At 50.7% G+C, this 22,121-nt stretch overlaps 1 protein-coding gene across 4 annotated transcripts in view; it reads right to left on the reverse strand.

The window, feature by feature from the left end:
• Positions 1 to 210: 210 nt before the first annotated feature.
• LOC111839983 (arginyl-tRNA--protein transferase 1) overlaps positions 211 to 22,121 on the reverse strand; it is a 52,343-nt gene continuing 30,432 nt past the window's right edge. For 3 of the 4 annotated variants that reach the window (XM_023804348.2, XM_023804350.2, XM_023804349.2), the window contains 3 exons: positions 20,394 to 20,493; positions 8,697 to 8,817; positions 1,549 to 2,932 (listed from right to left, as the gene is read on the reverse strand). In XM_023804348.2, coding sequence (XP_023660116.1) covers positions 2,754 to 2,932; positions 8,697 to 8,817; positions 20,394 to 20,493 — 400 coding nt within the window. In that variant the 3' untranslated portion in view covers positions 1,549 to 2,753. Of the gene's footprint in view, positions 262 to 560; positions 2,933 to 8,696; positions 8,818 to 20,393; positions 20,494 to 22,121 lie in introns of those variants that run through there. The other variant, XM_072709716.1, reaches the window with a different exon arrangement.

A 22,121-nucleotide genomic window follows, 5' to 3' on the forward strand; every position in this document is an offset into this window, starting at 1 on the left:
AATTCCAGCCAGGGCTCGCCAGAGCTCATTTCCAGAATGATCCGCCGGTCACCCAGAAAGATGCCTGCAGAGCCGGGCTGCCTTGGCTCAGACGGTCAGCTATCGCACCTCCAATGCTGAGGGTGACCTTTCTGGGGGGGGTTTAAGGTGGGGGCTTTGAAACAGTCTCGAGACAGAACACCGGGCAAGGAAGGCAGAGTCTGCAGCTAGCAGGCTGGACTGATCCAACTTTATTGCTCCTTGGGGGAGAGGACTTTGTTCCTATGGAAACAAACAATTTGTTGACCTGAGGTTTTCACAAGGTGTGGGAGTGTCTAAAGACCCCCCCCACACACACACACATACACACACCAGTTGTAGATTATTGGGATTAATGTCTTTGGGTTCTGTTCTCATTGTCAGACATGAAGAGTGTTTATTGTGCTAGGTCCACGTAATAAATCTGTTCCCTTCATTAACATCTCAGTCCAATTACCTCCTCTGGCTGGAGGCTTGCCCCCCCCCCCCCCCCCCAAAATGGACTATCACCCAACAATGCTCCGCTTTCCCGATTCACATACCTGTCAGGCCCACCGATGCTGGAACTGGCCAAGGTTCTGTCTGCTTCCAGACAGCACGAGCCCTGTGTTGCGGGTGTGGCTCGGTTTGGTCTGCGTTCAGGACTAGCAGGCCGCCGTGACCCTGCTCGAGACGGGCGGCTTTCGGGGTGAAAGGGCAGCCCGTTAGCCAAGCTCAGCCAGGTCCAAGAGATTTGTTGGCAGTGCACGGACGGCTCAATCTGACAGCTGCTTAGCTAAACATGGCTAAAGGAGGGCCTCAGCTTTTACACGCGTGTCGCCACAGAGCTTACGGTTACAGCTACAGGGGAATTCCATTAAACCGGATCACGCTCCGTGCTTGTTCTCTCCACAACAGCACCCGACACCGAGAAACGCTTCTCACTCTCATGAGCAACAGGACGATCCTGTTCTACTCGCGGCTCGGACGAGAGTTGGCAGTCCCATGAAATTCCAGCATCGTTTTTGGCGGCTGAGGCCGCATACAGCTTAATAAGGCAGAGGATTGGTGAGCCGCGGAGGAAGGAGAACCCCGAGTGGGACGTGTATCCATTCTCTTTACACAAGTCTGTTAAACTGCAGCTACATTGAGGATCACAAAGTGTGTCAGAAACTCGCATGGCAGGTGGCAGTTCCAGGAATCTGGAAAACAGACGACGTGCAGGACAAAAGGCCGTGACCTATGACCATCCAGCACAAAGATGATAAATGCATCCCGCTCTGGTCGGGGGGGGGGAGGGACTCATGCTAGGTCTCTGTTCAAGGTGCACATGGTAACATTTACTTTGGAAACCAGACTGTTTTATGACAAAGAAAACACTTTTTGGGTGGAATTCCACCTCCAAGCTTAACCCAATGTGAAATTCCTGCCTCATTGGCAGTTTTCCCCCCTCCTGCCTTTCTTTGCCACATCCAGGCCACAGCTCTTTTCCCACAATGCCCTGCTCCCCCTGACCATAAGAGACTCCCTTAGTGTACTACATGTACAATGTTTATATTTCTTGAAAGCAAAATTAAACATTTATTTTTGTTTGCGTTATAACATTAAAAGAAAAAAAAATGATGCAAATAAGCCATATTTCAAGGAGAGACAAAAAGCTTCAACTGATCCAAATGAAGATAAATTCTGTGGTTTTCTTCTTCTTTCACATTTCATAGTATGAGGCTGAGTCATGTAGAGCTTTCCGCCTGTAACCAAAGGCCTGACCGCTCGTGGCCACTTCAGAGTCACGACGGCAGCCTTTGAGTCCCACCCACGTTGTTCGTTCTGATTCTGGCCTGACCAGGGGCAGCCCCTCCGTTTCAGGGTTACGGCGTGTCGCAGGGATAAAGTAAGAGGCCCTTGTCCATTTCCCCATATTACCCAGCAGCCCTCACGCTGCCCCTTCATCCATAGATGAAAGCAAAAGTCAAGCAGACAGTCGAGGTCTGCTGTCCGCTTGTTTGGCAGCCATGAGGCATGATGGGATGGCTCCACCAGGGCACAGTCTGAAACCTCAATGAGCTGGATTTGGACAGCTTGAGGATCTGAAGATTATTCCACCCTTGCTACAGTATAGGAATCTTCCAGAAGAAGAGAGACTGCGGCGTGTCCTTTCAAACTGCTCCATCCACTGGCCTCATCGAACTGCTGACATTGGATTGGCTTGCTTGAGGAGCTACGAAACATTTTATCGTCCAGAGGCAGTCAAGCCCCAACTAGGGAAACAAGCTGGAAGGAAAAGCATCAGACCAAGGCTGGGATGCTGAGAGCAGAGAAATGTCTCAGCAGATTGATTATTATTTGAAAAACACTGTTACCAGGGATTTCTGGACTCTCGTTCTACTGAAAAGAATTAAGTCCAATTCAAGAGACAGGAATTGATATGTGTGTGTGTGTTTTTTTTTAAAGCATATTAGCATCTGAAGTCTTACAGACCAATTTGAAGGACAATGGTCTGTTGTTTGACAGCTCAGTGACTTCAGATTACTAACAGCGGGACTTCAACCGTAAAGGAATTTGCCCGTTTGCAAGGTGTGACAGACTCTAAACATTCATTTAACGTATCAAGGTAACACGGTGACAGACTCCAGGCGGTGACATGAGTGAAATGGAGATATACAAAAAATGACATAGGTCACAGAAGTCCCACCCCCTCTAAAGGTCACAGAAGCTCTGCCCCTCCCACCAAAGGTTACAGAAGCTCCCTCTGGTGGTCATGCTCTGTACAACAGCATCCTCTCCGCGCAGGCCTGCCCCACGAGGCGGGCATACTGCACCACCTCCTGCTCATCAGTGGAGCCCCTACACTTCCGTTTGTAGATGCGGTAGGGCATGACGCTGCGTTGGTGGAGCACCAGCGCCTGATCCATGTTCTTCAGCGCATTCTCTTCCCCTGGAAAACACAGGCAGACATATGGATCAGAGGGCTTGTTGTGTCACCCAATAGGGTGGCCGTGGCAGTCGCAGAGAATCCAGGTACCTGGTAACATTCCTCAACACGTCCCAGTCATTAACGGAAGAACATTGTTTCCACATGCAAACAACCGATTTCACGATATCCGATACTCCTGTTTCTGCATTCCTTGCTTGGCCCAGCAAAGCCATTCGGCCTCAGGTTTGCCCCGTGCCGACCTATGACCCCATGTGCTATTGGATGCTGTGCAGGAACGACGACGGCGCGTAGCTCTGTTCTCCTTAGCACGGTAGCATACTGGGATATGAAGCCCCATGGGATGGAAAAAAGTGACGGGGGGAGGCTGAGTGTTTTCTGCAGACTAAAGATCTGAGCAAGACAATGAATAACAGTGCCCCCCCCCCCCCCTCCATATTACCTGGGGTGAGCAGGGTTAGGGTGGCTGGATTGTTTACAGGTTCTCATTCCTTGCCACTTTCAAAACACTCATTACACAGTCTGTAAACTCCCACCACGCTCCCTGAAGAGCCATGAAAGGAACATTGTTTAAGCCAAACGCAAGGGTTTATGGGGACTGTTTGTAGAATATAATAATGTTGGGAAAAAAAACACACACACACAAAAAGGCCTACCTAGGTCTGAAGGGGATGACAGCAGCCATGATAAACGGCCTACCCCCTACGGCCAACCGATATAAAGCAGAGGAGAGCACACCCCGCAGCACCACACCGGGCTGGGGATTATGGGTAATGTTCATCCATAACGGCTTCAATGACAGTGGGGCAAAAAAACTGACATAATATAAAAACAACTTTCAGTGGTCTATAGGTCTTCAGAAGCAGCCAAATCACAATGAAACTAAAAACCCCTGGCAGAAACCTGAGAAAAAAAGATTACAAAATGAAGATTAAATTTCAAAAAAATTGCACAGCTTTATTCCGATCAGAGTCATCAGCCTACTAGTCTGTCATGTCAATAGTGTCTGTGGAGGGGGTGATGCCTCAGTAATGCCTTTACTGGAGTCAAAGACGGCGGCCAGAGCACAGCTGTGCTCATATGGTGCCCAGCTGAATAGGATCAGTGCTCTCGCATACGCTCACTCTCACGTGTCCCTTCACATACACAGGAAGCTGCCTGCACTTTTTTACCCAGCTTTTAAAGTAACGCCACTAAATGCTCCAATAGTCCAACTGCCGTCCTTCAGCTCTTAAGGTGGAAAAAAAACATAAAAGAGGAGAACAAGAGACTGGAGAAAAGGCTGAGGAGACGAGGACTTGCAACCTCCCCCCCTCCCCGCCTTCCACTTCCTGTTGCCCGGGTTCTGATTGGCTGATTAGGGTGCAAGGCCACCTCCCTCCCTTTCCAGTGGGGGCAGAATACTGCAAAAAACAATCCATCAAAGACATTAAACCAAATTATGAGAGAATAAAAAACAGAGTAGAAAGGAGACCTGAGGCATGCATCTGATCACAAAAAAAGAATAATCTTTGGATATTTGCTCTACTTCTCATCCACCCTCCCCCGTCAGCCAAACATCTTCAGAAATGGTTTTTGCTGGATTTTCTGAAAAAGTAAATGCCAGAAAATGCCTCTGGGATCCCTAAACTTATCCAGAATGCAAATGAAGACCAGGTACATCTAGACTGTCTGTCAACAGCTTGACGTTTTATTTCATCCGCATTTCGTTTTTTCTCTCCTATTTTTCCATCACCCCTCGCTGCTCAAAAACATCCAGTCAGCCCCATCCTCGGATACCGGAGAGTAAAATTAGCCAGCGTGGTAAGACAACATTCGACCATAAACATCCAGAACCAGCGGTCTGTGAAAAGACGTCATGCAGCTTGAAGACATAAAAAGCAACAAAGAAATCTTTTCTGAAACGATCCGCGTGTATTCTGCAAATTTCTGGACACAGATGTTAATATCTGGGTTGATACAACTGCGATGCACTGAAATCCACTCATTGCCATTTGGAAAATACCAAAGGGGATGAAAAAGTATGGAAGTCCGACGACACATCAGGAGGGAAGAAGAAAGGAAAATCAAACAACTGTAATAAACAGTGATTTAAAAAGCTTTTAGCTGCAAAATTAACCTCAGTAGTAACACTGAGCAGGGCTGTCCAGAGAGCAGAGTGGGGCAGTCCAAACATCCGCAAAGGGTATAAACATGCCCCATTCTCCCTCTCTCTCTCTGAAAAACACCAGACCTTCATCCTCCACCAGGCCCGGAGGCTCCATCGTCCTTGGGTTCACCTCGGGCACACCAGTCTTTAAGGGCAAGGGTCAAGGTCAGAGGAGATCGTCCATAGGAGTCTTGACATTCCCAGCCACATTGGTTTGGCCAGAAGCAGAACCCCAGGGTGACCAATGAATGTAAAAGCAGTGAGATCCTACCCATCATGGAGATCTTCACCTGCCATATTCTCAGAAACAGTGCCCCGAAAGTTCAAGACAGCCTAAGCCTGAACCATCTATACAAAAAGCCATCTAGAGACCTTCATCTTATAACCTAAAGATCCCCATCAGCACATCTACTTGCCCAATCTCCATAGTTGTTTCCCAGGGGCGATTCCCGTGGGCTGACTCCCGCCTTCCACGCTATGAGCTAAAGCCAGGGCTGAACTCCTTAAAACCCTGGCCCTGGACTTAGGGTGCCCCCATGGCCCCACGGTAAATTTTGCAAACTGGAGGGGTGGGTGGGGGGTTTCCCCATGATATACCCTATGGCCAGGTATGCCAGAAGGGCAGTACAGCCCTGGCCAGAGCTATGTTCCCAAGCCTCTTATTGACCAAGTGAAGATGTTCAAGTGAGCACTAACACGCCTCAAGCAAAAAGAGACGTGGGCTGCAGCAGTGGGGGGGGGGGGGGGCATTCATCTTCCGGAAATCCCTGTACCCTGTCCAGCCAATCCGGAGAATCCCTCTGTTCCTCTCCCCTCCCCCTCAAATCAGCGGCTTGGCTCAAGACCCGCACACACCATCCATCCACCCATACGCTTCCAATAAAGGAATAGCTGTGGGAATGGGCCTGAGTCCTCCCGTGGTGTGCGTGCATCCCAGCATGTTCGGAGGGACAAATTCAGAGCAGGAGGGAAAGACGTAAGGCAAAAACTTCAGACGATGGGGACACAGTTTTCATGACATCTGCTGTTCTTTTACAGGTTATAAAAAAGGCTAAACGAGTGCAGCTTGAGGTCAGTCCCCATATCTGAAGGTGATTTTTCTGGGATGAGGACAAGAATGATTAATAAAGCTCAAGTCAGCGTCAATGAAAAGTCCCCGCAGATGGACAGGATTCAGAACCTGTCTGTGTATGCGTCAGAAGGCTATCAGTGAGTCCGTCCAAAGTTTCAGGACACTCAACAGTGAATAAATGACCATAGAAAGATAAGATAGATTAGAAGAAATAAATAGATTACAATATATAATAAGTATGAAAGAACAAACTGAAGATACAAAGCCCTTACTAGTCCCCTTTACAGAAATCCCTGACCTCAGAGTCCTTTCGTCTCTTGTATGCCTCGGGAAAATCACTGGGCTGTTTCAGTGCTGGTTCAGGGTCTGCTTCAGAACGGTTAGCGGAATCTCAGTGGCTGCAAAGGCGCTAATTGCAGCGCTCTCACTGATGCCGAGTCCCGCGGGTGTTTTTCCAATGCATGTTTTTGACGCGACTCATGATTAAATGAAGCCAGACCCTGACAGGAGGACTAAGCAGATAAGCTTACCCAGAAGGCACTGCTGACAAAGGATTTGGTGCAGAAACCCCTTTTAAAAAAAACTGTTGCTATCTGATGGCAAGGTCTCCGGCCAAGACCTCCACTGATCCTGGGACATTTATCTCTCTAATCTCAACCATTACATTCACTGAAAGCTACTAGCACCATGGCCCAGTGCAAATGTAGAGTCTAGGGGAGGGGCATAACCACCTACGAGCAAAAAACAAGCCGCAGCAGGACTCAAGAGTCACACCCTTCAAACAAGGCAACAGAGGCAGAATGCAACTTCTGGAACAACTGTCTCAGCCGAAAGGCCTTGCAGCTCTTATGCACGTAACTTTCTGCTTGACCAAAAAGCCTCTACAAATCCCAGCACACTGCAAAAAACCCAAACAAGAGGTCGCAAACAGGGAATTTCCGCCTAGAAAGGAGGAGCAGAGAAAAAGAGGATGGAAGGGTCAACTTTTCCATGGCAACCTCGTCCAAGGACTGGGATTCTCCTCTCCATCATTCTTCCTCCATGCAAGGCAGCCATGCCAAGTATGACATCACCATGTTGGCCAAAAGAAGAGTAAACCATCTTTACCGCTGGAACAATGAACTGCGTTCTGGAGGAGGTCGTCCAGCTCCAGCACCCCCGCCCCCCCACATCGTCACTGTGCTTTCCTATCTTTTGTTAGGGCCAGTTGGCAGGAGAAGGAGCAAGAGTCAGGTTAGGTAAACCTCTATGTGAGAGACAGACGCTCCACCAAGCCTACTTTCCCGCATTTGTCTGCCAAAATAAACATAAAGCTATTTCGAGCCAGGCTTGATCACTGGGAGATTGGTGTCATGGTATAAGTTGAGTATATGTGGATGGGTGAACTACAAGAAAGACCTAAGACCCAGCAGCCACCGTCTAGCCCACACAAGGTACCCCACACAGTCTACAGTCGGAGGCCACAATAACTCAACTTGTTCCTAAAAAGCTTCTGCCCAAAGGGACTTTGAAGACTCTTGTTGACTTCTTACCAAACACATGGGTAACTCCAAGCAAAGGAAGAGCATCAGTTTCGCAGCCAGTAAGAGGGAACACAATAGCCTCAGAGATGGAAGGAAATCTTGGGCACATGGGGGCAAAGTGGGGCTGGATCTGGCTGTTCTTATTGGATTTTGATAATGTCATTGCCAATGGGGCCGGTTAGACGGATGAGGCTGTGGGCAGCCCAGCACAGGGAGACCCTGGGAGTGCAGCAATGGGAAAGGGAACAGAGGGGAGGGAGGTTGCACTGTCTTTCGAAATCTCCCTAGAGCTGAAGCAGGCGACGGCCAGTTGGAGCGGAGACGAAGGAGTGGTGATCGAAAGCACACCGCAGCCGTGAAGGCGTCTCTCTCACACATCGCGGCGCCTTGTGGCGACACTGTTTGTTATTCTGTGCCTGCCCCCTGCCTCAATGACCCAATGCTCACCGGCAACCGGGCTAGAACCAGAAGGGTATGAAAGAACGAAAGGTAATGGGCTAGAACCTAGAAGAACTTCATGTACGCACTATAAAACAAGACAGGGAGCACACTGGGAACAAATGACCAATGGAGATGTTCATGTAGAGTAAGCATTAGCACATGTTGACTTTCCCATAACTGATCCCAGTCCAGCATATTTGCAAAGATGCTCTGGTGGCTTCTGATGCTGCCATAACCCATAACTAACAAGTCAGAATAAAACACAAACTGATTCTGTAGAACAACTGACTGACAGAACCTGGCATGTTGAAAGTCTGCCTGACAACAGGGTCATGGTTCTGGAATCTCGGTCTTTGCATTCTTGGTATTGAGATTCACCCCTGGTTCAGTGTCTTTGCTTTAGGTGCCTAGAACCACATCCTGCTGGTTATCAATCATCTTCGTAGCCTGGTAGCCTAACAGTTCAATGGGAGAAAATTGACTTAAATGCAATTCCTTACTGATCCCTCTTTTTTGACAGCATGTGTTAAAACCCACCCTCTGCCTCCATGACGGATACCTATAAACAAATGGTCGTAGTACCTGTGTCGGGGTCCTGGTTAAGGCGGGCATAAACCGAAGCTTCAAGCAGTGGCAGGCAGCGCTCTATGGGCACCCAAGTATATGTCTCCGGGCACAGGAGGTCCGAAGGTTTGTACTGACCCTGGAACAGATGAGGGCAGAGAGGGAGAATAGTCTGAAGGTGTGTGATAGTTATGTAGAATGTGATACCTTCCAATCTGCAGCTGACATGGACACTCTTTGGCCAAACACACCACCTCAAAAACCAAAGGTATCAGGCAGAAGGAGAAAGGAGAAGAAAACAGCACAGACACATTTTACATAGAGACTGAGGGAGAGATTATAGCAAATGAGAAAAATGGAAGTCACAAAATGACCTTAACAGGCTTAAATTTGTTTTATAGAGTTGCACCATAAATTTATTCCTACTAAAACCATGTTTAACATTATATTTACCTAATTTTGTAATCATGTATCATGAAATATAAAATATGATTAATGCATGCTTATTTAGAGTCATAAACCTTGGCACCAAATTATATTAAAATGTTTTTACAGAAAATGGGCAGAAGCACAAATAAGTCAATACAGCAACAAAACAAAGGAGGGGTTACTAAATAAAGAGGCCCTTTCCAGAACTTTCAGGTTTTATTTTGGTGTGAGGTGTAGAAACATAGAGGCCTTATCTGACTGACTGAACGCTGGATTAACTTTAATGTGCTGCTAAGTCACATTCTCTGCAGATTTAATCATTTTGGCCTTGCGTGAAGAATCGGGGCCACCGGCTGCCTTTTGTTGACAAGAAGATTGGATTCAATCATAGGCCTCAAATGCAAGCCTTGCGCCATAAACAAAACCATCTCTTCTGACTGTCCTGCATCTGAAACCCTGAATAAGGGCAGCAAAAAACATCTGGGCAGTGAACTGAAAACCAGCTTTGGTCCATCTGGTCAACGGGTCCTTTGTGAAGTTACTGGAAGTAAACCCTAAATTAGCATTCAGCTAGCACGCGTCGTGATGTTCCTCATGCCATCTTAAGCAGGTGGGCTGGAATGCAGATCTCCCGACCCGATATCCGACACCCACTCGCCCTGACCAGCATGTTCCACCTGAAATGAGTCAGAAAAAGAGGGGCTCACCGCCGCTGGGGCGACGTTACTTCCCTCAACACGCCCATATATGCCTGGGGGGTGGGTGGGCAGGTCAAACATTTCTGCCAAGTTACACTCTTCACTTAGAAAGTCCATTATGCCCCAGGGTCGTCTGTCGGCATGCACAGGCGAAAGCTCTGAGTTTGTTTACAGAAGCCTGTCGCAGTGCGAAAATAGACCGCCTACTCCCTCCCCACCTAAAAAAAGACGGAAGCCACACGGGGGGAGACTGATGCGTCAGTGGAGATGAACTGTGTGGCCATTCAGGCGGGTAGTGAACCACCCTACAACAAAACAAGGTCCTGTTTACCGGAGGAAGCCGCAAGAGAAGAAAAGTCAGGAGACCCTTCTACCAGATTCCTTGGTATTGCGTGCTACAGCACACGCATGTGTGGTGTAACGTTAAACTGCACCCCCTTTTTGTGCTCCCCAAAGCGTGTACAAGGCTCAACTGCTGCACGAGCTGGCCAGCGTGTTCCCCCGGGTGCCAGGGGAGCTGAATCCTTTGTTTTTTTTGAAGCAAACAGAAAAATAAACAGACCCTGGAACGTGAGCCATGTAGCCTGCGACAGGCTAAGCTAATTCTCCAGTAAACAACGTGCCGGACTTGAGACAAGACTCCCAACTACAACAAAAGGACATTTCCCACCTCCCTCCTACGTTCTCTTCCCAGGCTATATGATTCAGTTCCGTCAAAGAGGAACGAGAGCAAAATGCAAAAGGAGGGAAAAAAGGAGCAGCGAGACTGAGGCCACCTCTACTCTGGAGAATAGACAGCACCTCTGCAGCCAGCATCCGCAACCCGCGGGAAACTGGACATGATTCTGAACCTGCTTCCCAAAAGGTGCTGAAACACGAGTTCCTCTGCCAAGGACAGTTTTATTGAATCCCTCCTATGTATCTGCACTTGCTATCTACCGTTTATGTGTTCAACAGATGCACTCAAGCAGGGCAGCAGAGCCAAAGGGGAGAGAGATGCCACGAGTCCGAATCCGAACCCAAGAGCCAGCCAAGGCCCAGACCCGCTCCGAATGGGCTGGCGTCTCCCTGGAGGGCTCAGCATGATTGCACACACATTTTCCCAGAGAATAGATATGTATGTTACGTGTGCAACGTAACCCACCCATGCCGACCAGCTCCAGAAAAGGCGGGGGGGGCGGGGGGGAGTCAGCTTGAGTTCGAGTGAGGGTCAGAATCCAAGCTGAGATTTTTATCTCGGTCAGGGCTGTAGTAAGTACTCTGACAGGTGAATCTGAAAATGCACAAAATCTGGGGGGGGCATCCTGTTATTCTGCAGCTTGTATAAAACCTGGCCTCACTGGACAAAGCAATAAGCGCAGGGCTCCTGCTCCGAGATCATCGCCATGACCCCCTCCGCAGGCTCGAGGAGTGCACACCCCCATACACACGCCCCTGCAGGTTAGATCAGTGTTAAGACAGGGCTCACGTGCATGGATGTGAGCACACACATTAAACTAGAGCAGCAACATCCCTCATTTCATCACTGCAACTCATGCATGCGGCCATGGGTGTGAATGAACACAAAGAAACTACAGATAAAGAGGGGGGGGGCTGTTTTTAAATCCTCTCTCATCAAGTCCCTGTGTTTTTCTTTTCAGTTACCCAGAATCCTCTCCCAACTCCCCCCACACTCCCCCACTCATCCTTCTCCACATCCCATCTCCCTCCTGCCTCTGAGCTGATGTCAAGGTGACAGTAAGGGATAGCCCACGGAGAAGGGGGGGGGGAAGCAGGGGGAGGAATAATGGGCTCCTCCAAGGAGGAGGGTGGGAGGGAGAGAAGGGAGGGGGGCAGATGAAGGCAAAAATGAGAGCTGGGTCAGGGGGCAGTCATTAAGCACGAAGGCGTTAGGGATGGGGGGCCAGAAGAGGTCTGTGGGTCTGACAGGGCTGGGGGGGGGGGCAAGAATGAGGAATGGGGGGCTGGCTTGGGGGAAGGATGGAGGGAAAATGATGGAAGTGTGGGAGAAGACAGATTTCTCTGTTCCATTCCCTGTGTCAGCCTGATGGAGCACCTGTGCTTACACAGACACAGAGACAGACACACACAGACAGACAGACAGACAGACACACACAGACACAGACACAGATCACACATAAATTCTTGGCTTTCAGGCTTGGAATCCTCATGAAAACTTACACCCTATATTCACCCCCCACCCCCAAACAGTTTTCACCTCTAAGACACAGCTGCGTAATATTTTCCATCATTCAAGATATGAAAACTATCAGAAGAATCGCAACGTCAGGAGGCCTGTTGGGACAGCGGGGGCACCCGGCACGGACGATGAATATATTCCAAACACCCTACTGTTCCTGTGTAACGCCAAGACTATCTCCTTGAAGGCTTGGAGACATGCCTGTCACTTATTTCCAGACTTGTTACCCCTTAAGATTCCAAAAAGTCCCCCAGCAGAAAATAGATCAAGAAAGGAAATAAGATACACATAACAAACAAAAGTACCTTTTAATTTAAACACACTTTACACAGCCTACACCTTGTGACCCTGACACCCGTGCCTCTTACTCCTACACGTGCACAAACTCACACTCACCTGTGCACACAAGCGCACTGTAGCCTACAGGAGGAGACACGGTCTGATACAGAAACACAGGCCTGTTTGGTGATGACATCACACCTCTAAAGCAAACACTCAGGGGTTTAGGGAGGTGGGGGGAGGGGAGGACACCCCCATTGAACTGGGAGGTGGAGAATCTCCCAAAGCAGCGATCGAAGAGCAATAAACGTCACCTTGCTCCGGCCCTGAGCTTTTACCCGGGAGGCAGACATGTGCCGTCTGCCTCCAGAGCCTCGAACCCGTGTCACTGGTCGTGTGGGGCTCCACATGAGGCCAAGCCTTTTGGCTGCTTGGGGGACTGCAGACGGAGGGCGAGGTGGCAGAGACCTGTGTGCACATGCCCACGTGGGTCGGGGGGGGGGGGGGGGGGGGCTCTTCAGGGGCTGACAGGTTAATGACGTGAAAATATCTTAGCAGGACCATGTTTCAGCGAACTGCGAATAGGGGCGGCACTCGGCATCCTCCAGCGTGCGGCCCGGCCTCGATCCGAAAGTCCCGGCCGATCAGGGACGCGTCTGCTTTTTGTAGGACGAGCTAGAGCCAGCTGTGAAGGCAGCCAAAAATAAACAAGCCAGGGGGGGGGGATTAATCGCAAAGCAAACACCTCAAGGTGACAGCTGGCTGGCCCTGGCCAAACTCTCCCTTTCATTCTGCCCCACCCCCAGCCCCCTGCCCCTCAAACCCCAGCCCCTCCCCTGGCCTCAGCTCCATCCCCCTGACCCGACGCTTGAACCCTGACCTCCCCCCCCCCCACCCCGCTTGGGTGTCTGCTCCTCAGCCGCCTCATGGCTGGAGTCGGCCGTTTGTGTGAAACGGGGAGAAAAGTAAAATAAATACAAGCATGAACGTCCAAGGTGTGTCTGCAGAGAGCGCCGCAGTAGGTGGTCCAATAGAAGACGGGGGGCGGGGGGGGGAAATCACTCTGTCAAGAAGGCTTCAGCCTGAGAGGCAGAGCAGCCAGGGGGGGAGGCTTATTTTACACCCAAAAAAAACCCAAAATGGGTCCTGAGCCGTTTGATCTTGTTGGACGTGGCGCTTTAGCGTTTTCTTTTTTTAATTTTCAAGGCGCCTGGAAGGAGAGGGGATGGCGGGAGGTGGGGGCGGCAGATAGGCCTCGGCGCGGGGGCCCCCCCGAAAAGAGGGCCCGTCAGCAAAGCAGCTGGTGTGTGAAAAGTGTGTGTGTGTGCGATTTTGTGCTCATGAATGTGTGCTGTTACCGTTCCAATCAGAGGTCGGTGCAAGAGCCACACGGGCCACGCCGCAGAAAAGGGAAGGCGTGAGCTAAAGGAGGGGGGGGGGGGGGAGAAAGAGAAAAACACAAAGAGAAAGTGCAAGTGACGCGACAGACATGACAGGTAGCCGGAGCGACTGCTAATGTGGCTCTCTCTCTCTCTCTCTCGCTTCGCGCCTTTCCTCCCTCGCTCCTCTCTCTGCAGCCCTGTGGGGCATCTTTATGACTGTGTGGGGGGAGGGGGACTGGGCTCTGAGTGGTGGCCACGACTGATGCAGGGACACAGGTGGGGGCAGAACATACAAACACACACACACACACACACACACACACACACACACACAAGCAAACAGGCTGACAGCAGTGAGGAGAGAAAAGCAGCAGCACGACTGAATTTTCACCATCTGATACGCGTGTCCCTGCATGCCAGCACATACCGCACTGCTTGGGGGGGGGGATCTGGGAGGGGTGTAGCAGTTACCTGTAAGGATCAGAATGTCATGCAAGGGGAGGGTGAGAGAGGAGCAGTGCACATGGAGGAGGGTGTACAAGGGCTGTCTCATCACGGGGGCCTCGCTGTGGTGCCCTGTGGGCAAAACCCAGCATGCAGACGGCTTTGGAAGGGCAGGGGGCAACCTGGGAACCAGAGGGGGGAAACTATTATATCAGTCACATGGAAGCCTAGCAAACAGGAATGCGTGCCAGGCTGGGGCACCAGGAAAAAGACATGCAGAGTCACTCTGTCCCTGCTGGACTGGCGTACGGGAATGCGGAGAATTAGCATAAAGACAAACGGACGGCGGGGTTCTGCATATCCCACAATGCCCAGCAGACAGGCATTTAAAAGTCTGGATTTCCGTGTTTTCCTCCTTGTGCTGATTGAGGGGTCAGTAGATTAGCAGTGCTCGACACGAGGCCACTAGTCGCTTGCGGTATAAAGAAAACAGAAAGGGAAACTTCAGAGAAGCTGAAGCTGGCTGTCCTCAGAACACCCTACCGGGTTGGGAGGCACGACCTGGGCAGCATCTGATTGAAGATCTCGGCAGATTTACAATCTGGGGCTGTAATGGAGGCGAGGACATTTATGGGCCTTGCGGTACCAGGCAGGTTTGGGCTCAGAACGCCAAGGCCGCAGGAAGCTGCGGAAGCCTGACACCCACCCCGGGGAAACAGTGACCCCACCTCACCCACTATCCACCCTCCCATTTTCATCTGCGGCTCCCTCTCTCGTTCCCACCCACCGTGGAAATTTTACTGGCTAAGCCCAAGACATTCTTTCACACGGGGAGGGAGGGGGGACAATGATGGGAATAAAAAGGCATTTATGTAACCTGCAGGCCGATTCGCTACTTGGCCAGGTTTGCACACCGAGGTGCGTGAGTGAGAGGAGTCGGAAAAAGAGCGTCTTTGCTCCTGCCCCACCAGCCGGAGGCGCCGCGTCGCCGTGCCGCCAAGCAGGCTGTGTAAACGCTCCACGAGCTACCCCTCATCCTCACTAAATCACAGCTCTCTCTCTAAAGCCATGCTTCAGCTACGGCACACCTCCTACAGCAAATAAACTAAAAATGGCACAGCGCGTTACCCAAAAACACTGTAAAATTAAGATTTTTATTTATTATTTATTTATTTTAAAATCAAGAGACAGAAAGAGAGAGGAACAATTTCATTCAGCATGGTTCAGGTAACCTCAAAGGAATTCCCATCAGGTTCTCAAGGTCCTGCAGGGGAACAGGGAACAGGGGAACTGGGGAATGTCTCTCGGGGTGAGATTTTTTGGTTACCTAGATAACTTGCTTGATTTAAGGAACCTCAGTTCCAATTTAATTAACTTTTTTTACTTTAACGTCATTCACCTTAGCCCAAACTACGTCAAATCTAACAAGTTACCTTGTTAACCAAAAAATCCAGCTTCGTGATACAGGCCCTGGGATAAAGGGGGCAGTTTACATTTATTTACTGAGCAGATGCCGTTTCCTCAAGGGTCAGAGAATCTCTAGGAAAAAATGGGGGTTAAGGGCCTTGCTCAGAGGCCCAAAGGCTGAACCCCTCTGCCAACTGCGGGATTCGATCCAGCAACCTTCCGATCACAGGCCCAGTGCTCTAACCCTAACCCACTGAAACACACGGCAGTCTGGATAACAGCGACAGCAGGATACCCATCAGTGCAGCTAGGGGGTAAAAGGAAACCGCACAGTCCACCACTGGATTTAGCTGAAGTCCCAGGTGCACTGAATGTAGTTATGACCTTAAGGAGGTCACAGATTTTATAAGCATACTGCACACAGGGCTGCTCTACTCAGCATCATACGTTATTGCTTCCCCCAAATGCAATCTACTGTTTCCCACAAAAACATCCCAGCTTCCATTGCTGAAGAAGCTGACATAAGCCCTAATCGCCACCTGCTGTGCGATGAAAATTATAGAACAAGCTGACACAATATGTTTCACTGCATAAATGGGCAAATGTGCTTAAGAATGAGCTCTACACAAAAAGACCAACATGCAAAATACTGCTGCACCAGCGTCTATACAACCATAGAAGGATTGTGCAATCCCATCTGTGACCACCAGAGGTCAACTTCCAAAGATGCCTTTACATGAAGAATGCAGGACATAACATGTAGGACACTGCAGGTATGTAATGGGTTTAGCTTAAGTTAATCACCCATTTTAAGTGCAATAAGGGCCCCTTAGGCATAGAAAGAAGCAGAATACACATTTTAAAATCTGGGTTACAAGATGAAGATGATTTAGAGTTTCAGTAGGTAGCATAGCAATAAAGAACTTAGGCTCATAGCCTAAAGCAGGGGTCTCCAACTCCGGTCCTGGGGAGCTACCGTTCAGTAGGTTTTCTATCCTACCTGGCTTCTGATGAGCCACACCAGGTCTCAGGTAAATACCAGGAGCAGGTATGGCTCATCAGAAGCCAAGTGGGACAGAAAACCTACTGGATAGTAGCTATCCAGGAGCAGAGTTGGAGACCCCTGGCCTAAAGGCTGTGGGTTCAACACCCAGCAGGGTCTCTGATGTTACATTAAGTCATTTAAAAACAATCAGTTATTCATAAGCAGCAGTACTTGGGTGTTACGATACAGCACATTCAAGTCAGCTTAATTTTTCTCTCTAGAACAATGATAGACACCCACTTAAAGCTTATAAGTACAGTTGTTCAGAGTCTTCAAGTGCTAACAAATGCCTCCCGCAGGACAGGGGGATGTACGATGTACACCTGCCCCAGCCACCCGGATGACATCCCAGCGCAGTCAGAGCCCCAACGCGTACGCGTGCTCCTCGAATCTCCCCCCCACATACCCGCACATTCCCGTCCAGCCCCGTACGGGAAAAACGGGAGCTGGCAGAGTCTCCATTTGCTGTCCTTGGCCGTGCCTTGCCTGTGAAAGGCCGGGACGTCAAAACACCTGGCTGAGAGAATACAGGAAAAGGCGCGCGAGCTCGGGGGAGCTGGCCCCCACTCAGAGAGAAGCTCCAGACCGAAACCACTGCTCGCAGCTTCATTATCAGCTGATCGGACACATTTCTGGCCCAGGAAAAGCCCGACGGCTGTCGGAAAAACAAACGAGGGAGGAGATCGCCGCGAGGAAGAAAGGGGCCGACTTCAGTAGCGTGCAGGCATATGGGTGCGTGTTTTTTAAATTAGAATTAAAACATTTTTTCGACAGGAGGATACACCGCCTAGACAACACTTTAGATTTGCATCGAAGAAGGGGCCATCTTGGATGCGAGACTTGGAAGCAGAGACACGGCGTGGGGATAGTGCCAGACGAAGTTTTCAGGCCCTGAGGTTTGTAACGTTTGACTGAGATTTCCAATCAAGCGGAGAACCAGCCACAAGGACGAGAGACGGGGAAGAACGCGGAACCCAGGCAGGAGCAACAGCCAATCAGATGCAGGCCCGCCATACATGCAGGTCTGAAAATTCACCAGGGGTGGGGACATTCTCGCTCTGGCTGGGAAACGGTTTCTGCCAATGATGCGCCTGCCAGCACAGAACATTCTGGAATGCAAACAGCCGCCTAGGCCAGGCACAGCCTTAATTAGCTACTTGCTAAGTCTGCCGTTGTATCGGCGATGGAACAAACCTCGGGCTGTGGGTGGGAACTGGGCGACCTTCTCACCCTGCAATCTCCCGTAGAGTGCAAGGGGGCGGGGATGCAGGTATTGAATCAACTGGCAGAACCAATTGGAATGGAGGGAACTGCTTGAATCTGTGAGTTTGTGGGGCCGGGAGGGGTGTGGGGGGGGGGGGGGGGGGTGTCTGGCGATCAGTCCAAGAATGACAACGGCGAGCTGAGGAATCTAAGCACACGGCACACGACCAGCCACACAGTGGGGGGGGGGGGGGCTGTGGATGTGGCGGCATCTATAGATGGAATTAAGCATCGGGGGGAAAACACATTCACTGGCTGCCATGTCAGAACGACCAAAGGGGGGGAGGAGAGGCCTTAATAAATGAAAGGAGTAATGAACAAGGAAGCTTCCTCTCAGCAGGAAAACAAGCTGCGGACTATTTACCTTGTGACACACCTCCCTTCGTATCTCTGTGGGCACATCTTAAACTGTATATGGGGGTGCATGCAATCATATGCACATGATTTTCTTTTTTTGCTATTCAAACACAATGAACAGTGTGAATATCGGTGTGCTCAAATTTGTTGGACAGCCACTCTCCACTGCAGCTCTGCTGAGTTACGGTAGCCATCCCATCTCTGACCTTTCCCTCAACTGCTAATGGCTTCAGCAGCTCCTTCATCCCCCCCCCCACCAATCCCCACCTGGTACGTTCCTCAGCTCTCCAGTAATATTTACATTCTTGACACCATCAGCTGACACATTTCGACCAATCGGCCAGCTGCCCTCCCCTCAGATCCCAGCCCTACAACCCCCTTCACAGGTCCTGCACCCTCCTTGGCATTAATGTACATCTCTGCAGCTTCACTTTACAATATTTACATCCTACGCACGCAGGACGTGGGCCACTGCACAGAGAGAAGCCATTTCAGGTTCCATCGTGTGGATTCGACTTTGCTTCCGTTCCAGCTCTGGTCCCGTCCAGATTTACAGCGTAGTCTGGTTTTACAGCAATGTTATTGCCATTAGAACATGCCTGCCGCTCAGGATGGCTTTCCCCTCTCCACACCTGTAAGTCAGCGGATGGAGGAACCAGGCCACAGAGAACTTTCCGCCAGTGTCTCATACTAAAATCCAAAAACACAGCGTTTATGCCTTAAATTCTCTCCCCAAAAGGCTGGAGAACATGAAAATGTAAGATGCAGAGCCGCAGCTATAACATAGAACTGCACCACTCTCACGAGGGGGAGGGATACGGCAGAGGTACCATGTGGCTTCACACCTCTAGCTGATTGGTTACAGGAGGACTGTGGACATCCTTGCTTCTTGGTCTCCCTGAGGCCTCACCACAAACACCTGCTGAAGTTTATAACTGAATGCCACATCACTTCACATCCATAAAGCTCAGAGTTCTTTATGGTATTGTGGAAAAGTGAGAATCTCAAACCATAAACACCCTGAAAAGATCCAACCTGCTGTTTAGTGAAGGATAGAGACTGTAAGGGAGCATGTCCAAATTCCTCCCCAATGCTAAAGAAATGACACTGCAGGTTATGAGGCAGTCTGCTTTCACCCTGCGCCACAGGGACACCAACACGTGTGTAGCCCCCTTAGGAAGTTCCTCCCCAGAAATCCCCCATTATTCTTCTCGTCTATTGATCTAATAATCCTGCAACAGATCAAAGGCGATCCAAGTACACTGATCTACGCTCCCTAATGGGTGCTCAGTTTTTGTAAAGACCGAATGGATCTGCTTGCAGCAGTGACGGTTCCCCCCCCCCCCCCCACACACAATTTACATAATCAAGAATACACTGCGTATCCGCAGGGACACGACGGTGAGTCCCAGAGCAATCCAGACTGTACAGCAGTTAATGTCGGACCGCTCTCCAAGCCCCCACTCCCCGCAGGCCTTGAGCTTCTGCCCGGGTCATCCTGAAAGCGGTCCCCGCCGCAGCTGGCCTGTTTCTGCAGAAGCAGTTTAGCCTCACCCTTCTGGGGACCTTCGTGTGTTAATGTGGCTGTAAATAACGGTCCAGAGCAAACACCCACCCAAAGGCCGCAACGTTCAGTGCCAAGTGAAGTTCTGGACCCCAGCCATCGGCATGCGGGGTTTGTGTGTTCAACCCCAGGCTGCGTGGATTTGCTCCCACAGTCTTAAAAGCACGTCGAGAACCTCTCTCTGAATTGGCAGCATTGGGCGTGTTTGCGACAGAGTGGCATCCGGTCCAGGGCGTCTTCAGGCTCACGGAGAACCTCTACTGGGTAAGTGGCTATGGTGGATGGATGCCATTTCTGTTCTACTCCATCTTCAGAAAAATCTTCTTCCATGAATCACTGATGAACCAAACTGCTACTGTCCATGGGGAAATTTTCTTGCTCTCCATGAGACATACAGGTGGGGTGGGGGTTCACAGCAGCCAGCATGCAGTGCCCCCAGAGGTTAGGGCTTTTGCACAGGGTCCTGAGAGTGGCATCAGCCTGCCGAACCTAGGATTCGAGCCAGCAACCTTCCGATCACAGGCACAGAGCCCCACCCCCCCCCCCCCCACCCCCACTGGATGGTCAGTTTCTGTTAAATTATTCAGGCAGATGCCACTGGAGCTGAGCTGGGTTCAGGTGTCACAGGGGCAGTCGGGGGGGCATACCTTGTAACGCATCTTTGGGCAGGAGTGGATGTAGAAGCCCAGGTAGTAGTAGGAAAGCTGGGGGGTGCGTTTCTGTAGCTGCCGGGTGAAGGCGATCTCCCTGCAGGGGGGAGGAAAACAATGGTGGGAAGAGAAATGTGAAAACAGGCCCCCCAACCGAGAAACTGGCTAGAAGAGACAGCGATTTAAAGCAGCGGTCCAAGGTGCTCTGGGCGCTTTAAAAACGCTTTATTTACCGCTTTCGCACTTAGCTTCCCCCGTTTCTGAATCGCCGTCCACTTTAATTATCGATCCATCACTCCCTCCATCCCGCCTTTGTTTTTCTTCTCCCATTATACCCATCTACTGCTTTACCACATCTCGGGCTTGGGCAGGGGGGGTGGCTCTTTTTGTTGGTCTCGGAGGGGGGAGAGAATGGGGGTGAGGTGGGGGGGACAGAAGGTCAGCCGGTCTTGCCGGTTCCCATCCCCTCCTGACAAAGCCTGGACCATCCATGAATGAGTCGGGGTGTTGGGGGGGTTCCCATTCACAAAAAAGCTGAGCGCCCCCCCACCCAACCCCCCTAAGGCAGCAGAGTCCTCCATTATCCCTTTTCACAGACCTGACACCCCAGCACAGGCCAAATCGGGGGGCTTCTGGGTGAGGTGAACGTGGTTAGGCTGCCCCATCCGGGCTCTGCTCCATGTTCTTCTCAAAAACACACACGCATACAAGAACACGCATCACATGTGCTACCGCAGGCTGCTGAACACGCAAAGGTGCCCGACCAGCCATAAGCCACACACATACACATGCAGATACTCCGCAAGCACACGACTGACAGCAGCTGCTCTGAAGACCACGACACCCCACACCCCCCGACACACACACACACACACAAAATCTTTAACGCGCCCCTGAAAGCCCAAGGAGAAAGGGGGATCGCCACGGTAACAGCCTGCCACTACCATTGAGATGGAAATGCAGTAAGCACCGGCGTGCTACCTCACCCAACGGCTCCCCCTGCTGTACTGCTATTTGCATTGCACCTATATCCACCCAAGAAGATCCTCACACTGTAAAGGGGGGTGGAGGAGGGGGACACAGGGAAAGTGCCTGTTCTGCTGCTGGACCTCCGGATAATGCTGAGACAAAGGGCGGGGGTGTGTCACCCCAAGGCAGGTCCTGAGGAGGTCTACCCAATCTCACAGTGAAGCACACTGTCCTTTTCAGTGTTTAACACACATACGTCTGAGTGCTACAGATCTGCAGGGATGATTTTCAGGTTCAGCGATGGGATGGGAGCCCCGGAGGAAGCAGGGCCTGAAGGGCCACGGCCGTGGGGACACACCGCCCCTCGGCAATCGGGTATTTCCACTCCTGCCCTGGGTTTGCACACACAGTCACACAGACACACACAGCCTGGAAAGCCTGTTGATCTTGGAGTCGAGCGCTTAGCAATAATAAGGGTGTTAAAGAAAGGAAAGCTCATTGCTTCATGGCCGGAGATCAGCGTGTTTATTCAGCCTGAGTTAATCAAGCCGGCATGGCTGCTAAGGGGAGCACAGGGTGTCTGTGTGCAAACATCAGGGTGAGGACGCCCCTCTCTCTCTCTCTCACACACACACACACACACACACACACACACAGAGACAGAGACAGACAGACAGACACAGAGAGAGAGACAGACACAGAGAGACAAACAGACACAGACAAACAACCCCCCCCCACACACACACCTATATTTCA

The sequence above is a fragment of the Paramormyrops kingsleyae genome, chromosome 3 (assembly GCF_048594095.1).
Source record: "Paramormyrops kingsleyae isolate MSU_618 chromosome 3, PKINGS_0.4, whole genome shotgun sequence".
Lineage (NCBI taxonomy): Eukaryota > Metazoa > Chordata > Actinopteri > Osteoglossiformes > Mormyridae > Paramormyrops > Paramormyrops kingsleyae.